The sequence below is a fragment of the Coregonus clupeaformis genome, unplaced genomic scaffold (genome assembly GCF_020615455.1).
Source record: "Coregonus clupeaformis isolate EN_2021a unplaced genomic scaffold, ASM2061545v1 scaf1357, whole genome shotgun sequence".
Classification (NCBI taxonomy): Eukaryota; Metazoa; Chordata; class Actinopteri; order Salmoniformes; family Salmonidae; genus Coregonus; species Coregonus clupeaformis.
Window position 1 is genome coordinate 123,211 of NW_025534811.1, and position 13,666 is coordinate 136,876.

Genomic DNA, 13,666 nt, shown 5'->3' on the forward strand with positions numbered 1-13,666 from the left:
GACAGTATACTGTAGTTGTCGTTTCAAGGGCCAAACACAAGCCTTGAAGGTCTGAAAGGTCCATACACGTCTGTGGTCCTTCTTTTAGTCCCCGACTCCCTGCAGCCATCCGTCTAACTAAAGCATTGGCCCCATTCCTGGTTTAAGAGGGGGAGGATAGTGATAGGATGGTGGACAGAGAGGGTAAGCATCAGGTGTCCTTCACTGAGGCAAGGCAAGGCTAAGGGCAGTCTGATTCAAGGCTCTAAAATTAGCGACCAGCAAGGCACTGGTAGCCTTCCAGGGGAAGTCCTGCTCTTATTTAGTAAAACTCTGCATTGCTATGGCTGCTACACTTAGAAGTGCTGATCTAGGATCAGGACCCCTCTGTCCATGTCATATTACTCATTTTGATCTAAAAGGCCAAACTGATCCTAAACCAGCACTCCTACTTTGTCCCTGCTCTTATTTAGTAAAACACTGCTGCATTGCTGGCTGCTACACTTAGAAAGAGCTGGCCACTGCAGCACAACGTTGATCACCTTTGCAGCCCAATCAAGCCCAAATGTGGAGGAAGTCAATACCCTTTTAGGTTACAGTAGAGAGCAGACCTTTAGATAGGTCTAAAGTTAGAAATGAAAGGCAAAGGTTAGCTGTTTGGCCAGTGTTACTATAGTTACTGTACACATGTAAGAGTCAAGGACAAACTTCACTTGAGCTTTAGTGAAATGACTAGTCATTGATGCCAAGTTTGCCAACCTGAGGTGAGCTGTAACAGATTTGCAATGGTAAAACGGGCTGGACATCTGGCCAACCTGCCAAACAGAGGTCTAACTAATATAGAGGTCAGAATTGTAATGTAATCAACGATACTGCAATAAAACTATTCGTCGCCTATGTAAAACATATTGTACACTGAATTAGATTGAGATTGACAGGGCCACATTGTCTGGTGCCTGTGGTGGCCTGCACTGTACATCCACATGCACTGTCTGTAACATGAGCCACCAGGCCATGCACTCTCACATAAACCAGACATATGAGACCTATAGGCTTCATACCGCTATAGGTATTGCATACATTGGCAGGCTTCCGTAGGTCTATCACTAACCACCTGGACCTGGCAGGAAGCCAAGAATACACCAGCCATCATCTCAAATATACTTCTCATCTCAAGTCATGTTAATGCTACTTTGACAAGTTATGGTGTACAACTGATCTAAATCCCTTACAGTCAGTTCACATTCCCACTCCGTCTGGGCTGAAGAGTCTAAAGAGTAGAAGCTTGGAGACAGGTGTGTGAAGGTTATTTTGCAGCGTCAGGAAACGCAGCTGTCGCCTTTGTCATGTCTAGCTTGTTTCACAGTAGCCTACGGTTTAATATGGTAGTACAGTATGGGTTGTTTTACAGTAGCCTACCGTCTAATACGGTAGTACAGTGTGGGTTGTTTTACAGTAGCCTACCATCTAATACGGTAGTACAGTATGGGTTGTTTTACAGTAGCCTACCGTCTAATACGGTAGTACAGTGTGGGTTGTTTTACAGTAGCCTACCATCTAATACGGTAGTACAGTATGGGTTGTTTTACAGTAGCCTACCGTCTGATATGGTAGTACAGTATGGGTTGTTTTACAGTAGCCTACCGTCTAATACGGTAGTACAGTGTGGGTTGTTTTACAGTAGCCTACCATCTAATACGGTAGTACAGTATGGGTTGTTTTACAGTAACCTATCGTCCAATACGGCATTATAGTATGGGTTGTTTTACAGTAACCTACTGTCTAATATGGTAGTACAGTGTGGGTTGTTTTACAGTAGCCTACTGTCTAATACGGTAGTACAGTGTGGGTTGTTTTACAGTAGCCTACCATCTAATACGGTAGTACAGTATGGGTTGTTTTACAGTAGCCTACCATCTAATACGGTAGTACAGTATGGGTTGTTTTACAGTAGCCTACCATCTAATACGGTAGTACAGTATGGGTTGTTTTACAGTAGCCTACCGTCTAATAAGGTAGTACAGTATGGGTTGTTTTACAGTAGCCTACCATCTAATACTGTAGTACAGTATGGGTTGTTTTACAGTAGCCTACCATCTAATACAGTAGTACAGTATGAGTTGTTTTACAGTAGCCTACCATCTAATACTGTAGTACAGTATGGGTTGTTTTACAGTAGCCTACCGTCTAATAAGGTAGTACAGTATGGGTTGTTTTACAGTAGCCTACCATCTAATACTGTAGTACAGTATGGGTTGTTTTACAGTAGCCTACCATCTAATACAGTAGTACAGTATGAGTTGTTTTACAGTATCCTACCATCTAATACGGTAGTACAGTATGGGTTGTTTTACAGTAGCCTACCATCTAATACGGTAGTACAGTGTGGGTTGTTTTACAGTAGCCTACCGTCTAATACGGTAGTACAGTATGGGTTGTTTTACAGTAGCCTACCGTCTAATATGGTAGTACGGTGTGGGTTGTTTTACAGTAGCCTAACTTCTAATACGGTAGTACAGTATGGTAAACACACTAAATGAAAGCTTTCCTGGAGTGTGTCTCGTTCTAGTACAGAACTAACCGGTACATAATCTCTGGTGACAGACATTTAACCTAAACAGCTAGCCAGCGGCAGCACACACCAGATTTGGTTCCCCTACATAACAGTGTGTGCCTCCAGGCTCTGTAGTTGCACGGTAGAGTAGAGTAGAGTGGTGGTGGTGGTGGTGTTTCTGGGCTCTGTCTGCATTGGCTGGTACTGTACAGTAACAACAGTGAGTGGTGGTGGTGGTGGTGTTTCTGGGCTCTGGCTGCATTGGCTGGTACTGTACAGTAACAACAGTGAGTGGTGGTGGTGGTGGGGTTTCTGGGCTCTGGCTGCATTGGCTGGTACTGTACAGTAACAACAGTGAGTGGTGGTGGTGGTGGGGTTTCTGGGCTCTGGCTGCATTGGCTGGTACTGTACAGTAACAACAGTGAGTGGTGGTGGTGGTGGGGTTTCTGGGCTCTGGCTGCATTGGCTGGTACTGTACAGTAACAACAGTGAGTGGTGGTGGTGGTGGGGTTTCTGGGCTCTGGCTGCATTGGCTGGTACTGTACAGTAACAACAGTGAGTGGTGGTGGTGGTGGGGTTTCTGGGCTCTGGCTGCATTGGCTGGTACTGTACAGTAACAACAGTGAGTGGTGGTGGTGGTGGTGGGGTTTCTGGGCTCTGGCTGCATTGGCTGGTACTGTACAGTAACAACAGTGAGTGGTGGTGGTGGTGGGGTTTCTGGGCTCTGGCTGCATTGGCTGGTACTGTACAGTAACAACAGTGAGTGGTGGTGGTGGTGGGGTTTCTGGGCTCTGGCTGCATTGGCTGGTACTGTACAGTAACAACAGTGAGTGGTGGTGGTGGTGGGGTTTCTGGGCTCTCTCAGTGAGTGCAGCCTGACAGCCTGTTGACTGTCTTTATCAGTACTTCACCAGCACCATGTGGTCAGTGAGAGGCTGAGAGCAGTCAGCTGGATGGCTCCAGAGCAGAGGGCAGTCAGGTCATTCTCATAAAGATACAGGCCTACCAATGTCAGATAAACTATCTCTAGTTCCACCAGAGATGGTGATACAGGCTTTGGTTCCACACAGTTTCACTGCTGTTGCTGTTGATGTAGGCTACTTACATAAGGGTCGTTCCATTTGATTTCAATCACTTTTTGACTGCACCCCTTTTGAGTTGAACAAAACTTTTTACACATATTTGCACGTCGTAAGAAAGTTAGTTTTTGGACCTGAATGCCAAAACATTTAGGAGATAGAGAGGTGCTCAAAGTTGACCAATTTTGCATACCTCATCATACCATGAGACATCCATGTCTTCATCACTGGAAAAGATAAACGGTTGAGTTTAATATAATTTAAAAGCTTACAAACAGGGTTGTCAAACTATTTTATAATCTTCTTGATTTTTTTAATTTAAAATTTAAATAAAAATTTAAAATATGTCCCTTTAACATCAATTATCTAAAAACACGTAAACTCAGATTATTTTCATTTTCGCATATGTTGTAGCTTAGATCATATTTGACATCATCTGAGGTGTTTGTGTTGTTCCAGCCATCGGTTGAGACACAGTATACTCTAGAATGCAGACATGGATGTCTCATGGTATGATGGGGTATGCAAAATGAGTCAACTTCGACCACCTCTATCTCCTAAATGTTTCGGCATTCTGGTTCAAAAAGTCAATTTCTGACCACTTCTAACATGGGCAAATATGTATGGGAAGTTACATTCAAAACAAACAGGGTGTGGTCAAAAAGTGATTGAAATCAAATGGAACAACCTGTAAGTCTATTCACACACTGGGAAATGTACTGTAGAGAAATGGGTCATTGGTATTGAATGGCGAATGGATTAAACATAGCCTATCATTTGAAGTCATCGGTTTATAGAAGATCTGCGGAAGAGGATCCACAGTGATAATGGATTACATTGCTTCAAAACCACAAAAATCTCCTATTGACTCAATGCACTTTCATTGCATGTATAGCATGTACCAAAGGATTCATGTGACCACCTTTTCTTTCCTTTCTTTTTTTAGGGTGTAGATCAGCTTTAATATTGCAGATAGATTGTAGCTTCCATCAATGTAATTGTCTGCATCACTTCCATGTGACCAGCTTAACATTTACGTTGTCCATCAGAAATAACCCCCGGTCAAAGTGGTCTCGACTCGCAGACCGTTTTTGTAAAGTGCTGCTGCCACCTCTTTTTTTTCCATTCGTGTCCGATAATGGTATCAGGCTTGACTTCTGACCCATAGGCATACCAGACAGAGTTAGACAGCAACTGGAATGGTCAAGACAAGTGGAGAAGAGGCTAGGTCAGGGATAGAAACATGAGACCCCCCCCCTCCTCTACCCAGCCTGCTACACTGATCTATTCCAGACCTTTAAGGCCCTTCACCACCTCTCCCATTCTAGCCCTGTAAAAATAGCCCCTATTTTTCACCAGCAAGAACACTAAGTAAGGCTATAGTCTAAATTCATGAGCCATGTCAATTTGTAGCGCTAAATGAAGCACTATTCGTCAGTGAGGTGTGTGGGACATTGACAGGACGAGCAAAGTATTTCCGCAACACTTTATTTCTTTAAACTCTCAATGACATTAGAAATATTACAGTTGTGTTAAAAACAACACCAAGTGAATTAAGTGCATTTTGCAGCAATTCAAGTTTTCAATAGTTTGACAGACAATGATATATTATACATAACATAAATAATGCTTTGATATGTTTTTTTCTTTTTTCGATCTAGTCTAGACTTGAACAATGTACATTATGTGAAAAGCATTCAAGTGTAAACATAGTTATTTCCATGAGATATCCATTTCAGGAGATATCAAAAACAGTACCGTATAAACATATAGAAATACAAAAGTATAAAAAAAAGAGTCCAAACAAAATGTTGCATTTTGTTAGTGAAAAAAACTACTTTTCAGAATTGCACTCTAAATTGTGTATTCACCACAGTGAACATTCTAGTTATAACTAGTTAATAAACAAACTAGTTACTCTTTCTTAAAAAGCAGCTTGTTCATCAAACCAATCCCTATCTCAGTACCCAAACCTCTCCTCAACTGCAATAATACAGTACTTATAATTCAGTCTTTAGTTAGAGTTTTTACTATTCCTCCTCTTCTTCCTCCTCCTCTTCTTCCTCCTCCTCTTCTTCTTCCTCTGTCACCACATCATCATCATCCCCCAGTCCAAAGCCCATTTGGTACAAGATGACCTCCACGTCTTCTGTGCACAGTGTGAGGTGCTCCATGTTCTCGAACCCAGGCTCGGGCCTCTCTATGTTGGAGCCTTTAGCAGCCTCTTTGCCTGTGCGATCAGCTCCTTCCCACTAATCAGGAACTCGGCTGCATTGCCCTTCTCCATGGTCTGGGCCGCCTTCTCCTTTAGGTTGATACTAGCCTGGAGCTGCTCCGTGTACCTCTCCACCAGGGACCTCAGCAACCCCAGCTTACTCTCCTCCTCCTGGGTGATCTTTTCCAGGAGCTGGCCCTTACGTTCCTCCAGGATGGCGTAGAGCAAGTCGAAACTCTCCCCCAGACGTCTCTTCTGGAGCTGGCCGTTCTCCTCGATGCTCTTGCATGTGTCGTCCATCTGAGCCATCACGGCCTGGACGCAGCTGTTACCCGCCGCAAGGAGATCTACGGCGTTCCGCAGCTCGGCCTTCTGGGTATCGTAGACGCTCTGCAGGGGTGACACCTCACAGTCCTTGTGCTGGCCGAACACTTTGCACATGGAGCAGGTGGGCGTCTGGCAGGTCACACAGTAAATATTGATGCGCTCGTCCTCGTGCTCTGTACACATGGGCTCCTTGATATCTTTGTCCTTCAGCGGTGGGTCTGAAACGTTACTTCCTACTTCTCCGCCGCCGCTCTCCGGCTGCTGCTTGTAGATATCGATGATGTTCTCCACCAGCAGGTTCCTCTGCAGGCCGTAGACGCCGTGGCGGTCCAGGACGACCTCGAAGCGGCAGGTGGGGCAGCGGAAGATGCCCCCGGAGTAGTGGTAGGGGTTGCGGGAGTCGTAGAGGTCGCTGGCGCAGCCGCGGCACAGGTTGTGTTGGCAGGGTAGGATGACCACAGGCTTCTGGAACATCTCAAGGCAGATGGGGCAGCTCAGCTGGCTCTCCAGGCTCTCCCTGGGGCTGGGCTGGTGCGTCACCTGGCCGCTCTGGATATCCATGTCTGGATAGATGGGCTTCTCTGTTCTCACAAGGTATAAGTCCTTAAAATCCTGAGTGGGTGGCCTAGGCGCTTCGTCTTAGGCTGTGTGGTTCTTTCTTTCTCTGTGTCTGTCTCTCCTTCTATTGCAGTCTGGTATAGTGACTGCTGTCTTCACTTGGTTTATTTTGATCTAGCCACTCTCCGGCCACAACTGACTATTTATACTGCTGGGCTGCCTGTGACACCCGAGCCTCCACGCCGTCTGAGGCACGGGTCCCTCCCTTTGCTTGTTTGCAAGGCTCAATTCTGAGAAAATGAATCCCTTCGGACCCCGGCACATTCCATACTTAGCAACACCCCCTCTCTCTCCTTCTGTGGGAGATCCAGACGCAGGGGCCAAATCAAATAGACAACTGGCCAAACAAGCTCCTTGTGACAGGGTAAGGTCCCGCCAATAACAACATGTTTCGTCACCCACAACACCACAACCCATGCCTAGGGTCATTCACATCTGTTTACATCTTTGATTGACCCCTTTCGCCCTCTGCAGATATAGGTCACACGTAATGCATATGCCTTCTCATAGCCAGACATTAGGTATGTTATAACTTCATCTCTCGTGGACAGATTTTAGTTCTGGGTTAACTGAGATTAGTGATAACATAACCATGTCCACATTCTGGTGTTATACAGAGACATTGTAAACATGCTGGTTTCCTTGAAGATGCTCTAGGAGACTGTACATCTAATCCATGGCTGACAGAAAGAAATGCAGATTTGACAGAGTAAATAACATAGAAATAGAATGAACCCAAGTTCTAGAATCCACATAGTTTGTAATTTGTGTGTGTGTGTGTGTGTGTGTGCGTTGCACAACTCTGGAAAGTTTAGGGGTTGTAAACAGTAAGTCATGTGCCTCCTCGACACCCCAGTAGCACATGGTCGACCCAGCCTGGGCGATCACAGCAGCTTGTGCAATACTGTCCACATCACACACCACAACACAGAACAGCATGTTACTCATTGTGCCCCTCTGAAAACCAGCAACAACAAAATAGGTGTTGTACACAGGAGGGGTGTACTCATGCACATGGGCTTGGTTCCAGGGGTGGGATCCCAAACATTTCCACCGTGGAGGGATGTTTTGTCAGGTTGTGGCATGTTGGAGGTGTAGAGAGGTTTTAGCCATGTGGGTGTAATCATGTCAACGTGCTGAATTTGGCTTAGAGAAGGAGATGGGACCGACCGTCAGTAGTTTAGGAAAGACACACAGTATACAGACCCACACTGGTTCACAGGTACTGTAGCTTAGTTCACCTGTAGCCCAGGGGCCTTCATCGTAGCTCACCTGTATCCCAGGGGCCTTCATCGTAGCTCACCTGTAGCCCAGGGGCCTTCATCGTAGCTCACCTGTAGCCCAGGGGCCTTCATCGTAGCTCACCTGTAGCCCAGGGGCCTTCATCGTAGCTCACCTGTAGCCCAGGGGCCTTCATCGTAGCTCACCTGAGGGTGCTGTCGGATATCACACCTTCATTATTATCTTGTGTGGAATGACTGAACGGTGCTTTCTAGTACACAACATTTGATTTTGAATCATGACTAGATCATCCATCCTTCCATCTTTTCACCCCAGAAAACACTCAGAAAACATATATTGACAGTTTGAATGTATCAACAGCCATGTAACTGACCATGCCAGCATGCCTAGAGTACCACAACAAACGCATGAGGTTGTGGTGATGTAAGACTTCTCTGAACCTGCCTGTCCCAGTCCTTCCAGTAATGTTGAAAAACAGAGTCATGTGCAGGCTGGTGGGGTGAAGGGCTACACTCCTCATCACAGGCCAAGGCCACTGGCACCAGCGGAGGATGGTGGTAGGAGCTATAGGAGGACGGTCTCATTGTAATGGCTGGAATGGAATAAATGGAACGGTATCAAACACATCAAACGTATGGAAATCACATGTTTGACTCCATTCCATTGTTTCCATTCTAGCCATTACAATGAGTCCGTCCTCCTATAGCTCCTCCCACCAGCCTCCACTGACTGGCACTAATAATAAAACCCTAGCCTGGAATCCAAACGTATATGCATGAAACAGAGCAAGCTCCAGGCTAGACCAAGAATGTGGTTATGTAATATGCTTATTGTTGTTGTTGTTGTTGCTGTTGTTGTTGTTTGTGTTTGTTGATTTTCTGTTTCTTGTTGATCACTTTCTCACTGAATTAGAATTTTTTTTTTCTCGGAACCCAGGACCAACCAATTTTTTTAAATTTTTAGGGGGTAGATCAGCTTTAATATTGCAGATAGATTGTAACTTCCATCAATGTAATTGTCTGCATCACTTCCAATCCCGCATATGTTTTTTTTCTCACAAATATATATACATACTTCCAATCCCGCATATGTTTTTTTTCTCACAAATATATATACATATGCGGGATTGGAAGTATGTATATATATTTGTGAGAAAAAAAACATATGCGGGATTGGAAGTGATGCAGACAATTACATTGATGGAAGTTACAATCTATCTGCAATATTAAAGCTGATCTACCCCCTAAAAATTTAAAAAAATAAAAATCGAGTAGTTGGCCAGCGAATTCAACAGTTGGTCCTGGGTTCCGAGAAAAAAAAAATTCTAATTCAGTGAGAAAGTGATCAACAAGAAACAGAAAATCAACAAACACAAACAACAACAACAACAACAACAATAAGCATATTACATAACCACATTCTTGGTCTAGCCTGGAGCTTCAAATCAAATCAAATCAAATTTTATTGGTCACATGCGCCGAATACAACAGGTGCAGACATTACAGTGAAATGCTTACTTACAGCCCTTAACCAACAGTGCATTTATTTTAAACAAAAAAAGTAAGAATAAAACAACAACAAAAAAAGTGTTGAGGAAAAAAAGAGCAGAAGTAAAATAAAGTGACAGTAGGGAGGCTATATATACAGTAAAATAAAGTGACAGTAGGGAGGCTATATATACAGGGGGGTACCGTTGCAGAGTCAATGTGCGGGGGGCACCGGCTAGTTGAGGTAGTTGAGGTAATATGTACATGTGGGTAGAGTTAAAGTGACTATGCATAAATACTTAACAGAGTAGCAGCAGCGTAAAAAGGATGGGGTGGGGGGGCAGTGAAAATAGTCCGGGTAGCCATGATTAGCTGTTCAGGAGTCTTATGGCTTGGGGGTAGAAGCTGTTGAGAAGTCTTTTGGACCTAGACTTGGCACTCCGGTACCGCTTGCCGTGCGGTAGCAGAGAGAACAGTCTATGACTAGGGTGGCTGGAGTCTTTGACAATTTTGAGGGCCTTCCTCTGACACCGCCTGGTATAGAGGTCCTGGATGGCAGGAAGCTTGGCCCCAGTGATGTACTGGGCCGTACGCACTACCCTCTGTAGTGCCTTGCGGTCAGAGGCCAAGCAGTTGCCATACCAGGCGGTGATGCAACCAGTCAGGATGCTCTCGATGGTGCAGCTGTAGAATTTTTTGAGGATCTGAGGACCCATGCCAAATCTTTTTAGTCTCCTGAGCTTGCTCTGTTTCATGCATATACGTTTGGATTCCAGGCTAGGGTTTTATTATTAGTGCCAGTATGTATATATATATATATATATATATATACATACATACATACATACATACATACATACATACACACATATCCTATTTTAAATTATATTTCCCTTCATTACTTTCCAACCCCACCACCCCTTCCCTAATTGGAGTAAACTAGTGAACAACAATGCTATCTATTGGTAGCAAGAATTTTGTATAATAATTTAAATTGAAAAATTATAAGTTTTGAATCCAGCGTCGTTTTGCGTATCAATTCATAAACACTATGCCATGGAATCGGTACGTCAAAAATCTCTTCCCAACTATTTTGCAATCTATATGGGACGGCAGTCAATCCTTTGGTCCTTAAATGAAACTGGTATACTTTTTTATTCATCACAATTAGTTGACAGTTACGTTAACAGTGTGTCATGAGAGACTTACGTACACACTGCAAAACATTGCGTCAACTATTCTATGACATCATCAGTATGTGCCCGGTTACCAAGGTAAATAGTCATATAATCTTTCACTGTCAGTCACAAAACTAACCACTAGATGTCGTACCTTACCAGTTTTTATCTGGTGAGACAAGTTGTAGCTTTGGCCGCCTTCCACATCTCCAGGCACGATGTGTGAGTGGGTTTGAGAAAGACTGACCACTTCTTTCCACACAGACACATACACAAACACAGACAGACACAGACACACACACACTCACACACACAATCACACACACATACTCACAGACACACACACACTCACACACACAATCACACACACATACTCACAGACACACACACACTCACACACACAATCACACACACATACTCACAGACACACACACACACTCACACACACAATCACACACACACACACACACACACACACACACACACACACACACACACACACACACACACACACACACACACACACACACACACACACACACACACACACACACACACACACACACACACACACACACCCTTAATTGTCAGTTGTTTGGAAACTAAATGAATTCGTTTTCCCCCTATGGCACAATAACATATCCAATGAGACTGCGTAAACTGAGAGACTGTTTGTGTTCTTGTGACAATCAAAGATAAACGATAAAATGTATGTTTCCTCCGTGGTGCCACTCGGATACATATCCGCCGTGTCAGAGCCCTGCCAAAAAGAATGATCCATTGTGCTGTTGTGTATGGAAACACAATGATGGGGACTGACATGGGATAAGTGGCTGAAGGAGGCCTAGGACCTACAGATGTAGAATCTTAATTTGATCACTCTTTTGTTGCGAGAATCTTCCTGCACGGCAGGAAATGTAAACTTGCAGTGTATATCGAGGTTTAAAAAGGCTTCTAAAGTTTGTAATTTCCACTTTAAAATGTCAGACTTGATTTGCCCTGACAAAAAAATGTATCAGCTCCTACAAAGAATGTCCATTAATTATGATTCACATAATAATTCACATTTCCAGTTGCTGCAGGATTATTTTCCTGCTGTAGCAAACTGGCTCAAATTAAGATCCTACATCTGTAGGCCACAGACTGGGCACAGGACTGCCAACATGGGCAGGAGCAGGAACCAGGCAGCAGGAGAGGTCAGCCTTAGCCCCGCCATATTGTATAAACACCATTTCTGTCTCTGAGACTGTGTTTCATTCCCTGGAAATCAAAGGTCCACTTTGAGACATTGTGTCATTCTGAGGGTCCTGCCCTGTTCTGTTCTGTTCAGCTCTGTTCTCAGTTGTTTTCCCACGGTTAATTAATATAATGTTAAGAATGTTTCCATTTTTGTTTTATATAATGGGACATAGGGAGAGAGAAGAGGAGAACATCAACGTTGCCACTCATCAAGATAAATAGAAGTGATTGAAACGTGGAAACTTGGGCCCGTATCCACAAAGCTTCTCAGTGTAAGTGCTGATCTAGGATCAGTTTAGCCTTTTACGTCATAATGAATGAGATTATATGGACAGATCCTAGATCCCCACTCCTACCCTGAGACACTTTGTGGATACGGGCCCTGACAGCAGGTTGCCCTTTCACCAAAGTCCTTCTACCGACTGAGGGTATGTGTGTGTTTGTGTGTGTGTGTGTGTGTGTGTGTGTGTTTGTTTGTGTGTGTGAGTATTGCGTGGTAGAGGACAATGCAGGGATGTGCTCTTACTGTGGCCATTCCCACGGACCATGGCCATGGAGAGAAGAGGGTTAAAGTCTTATCTCACTGTTCTCACACCAGTCAGGCTAAAGGTCAGCTTCCTTCTCTAGCCTGACCTTTCCCTCTTCCCTTTGGACAAATGTACATGTTATGTTATTTTAACATGGCTGTGATGTTCATTTATCAAATGGGTGTGACATTCATGATGGAGGGTGTATGGATGGTGTATTTGGCAGTACTAAAATGTTACATCATTACAAAGATAATTTTAAAATATTTTTTTGTCGCTATCTTGATACCCAACAGACGTATCAACAGAATGTTGTTTGTTGTCCCGTTACTTCTTGAGAAATGTTTGTGTTTTTTTCTCAGCGAAGACATAACGTACTGTAGAATCTTATCACAGCATTTAACAGATAACTATTTCTGTTATCTTCAAACAGAAGATGGTGTATGTTTTCTAGGAATACTACAGTACAGTATATCTCCTGTTTTAGCCAGCTGAAGTCAGTTGAGTCAGAATCTCCCAAATAAATGAGTATATTCATTAGACAGTTAAAAGGCAAATAGTTGACTCCCAACCCAACAGGGGTAAAAGAGCTCCAATTAGTAGTGTTATCTTCCCTCAATCCTGATGAGTTTCATGTTTGCAGGGCTCATATTTGAATCATGAAAAGCTGGTGAACTATTGAAGATGATTTTCAATTCTGTCTGCTTGAAAATGTCCTTTTGGCAATACGGTACACTCATGACACAGTATTAGGTCACAAATTCACAACCCTCCAAGGTCTTTGAGGGAGCCCCTATCTAACCTTCAAACATCCTTTATTTACTAGACTAGCAGGTCAATATCCACTGTTTATCCATTCATCTTTCTAAGTGGTGGTTTGTTTCCAGGTTAAATACTTCTAGAGTATTGAGGTTGGCTCTAAAAATACTGAACATACATTTTTACTCCCAGATGAGCCTGGTCTCATAGAGTAGACGTAAAATAGTAAACACTCAAAATAGTATGATATGTTACGTTTGGTATGGTTACTTAAGACAGAAGGTCACTTAAGAAGGCTAAGGAAGGCTTAAACAAAAGTAGGGTGGTTGGTCGGGATGAATGGGTAGGTGTATAACGCGAACGTCTAGCAACCCAAAGGTTGCATTTTCAAATCTCATCACGGACAACTTTAGCTAATTAGCAACTACTTACTACATTTGAGCTACTTTGCAACTACTTAGC

General features: G+C 43.6%; 1 protein-coding gene across 1 annotated transcript; it reads right to left on the minus strand.

Moving 5' to 3' along the window:
• Window positions 1-5,083: 5,083 nt before the first annotated feature.
• On the minus strand, window positions 5,084-6,900 carry LOC121576055 (E3 ubiquitin-protein ligase TRIM63). The gene is given in 2 exon segments (XM_041889345.2): window positions 5,084-5,842; window positions 5,845-6,900. Coding segments are annotated over 2 exon segments (1,071 nt in total). The 5' UTR covers window positions 6,716-6,900; the 3' UTR covers window positions 5,084-5,642.
• Between the last annotated feature and the right edge of the window lie 6,766 nt (window positions 6,901-13,666).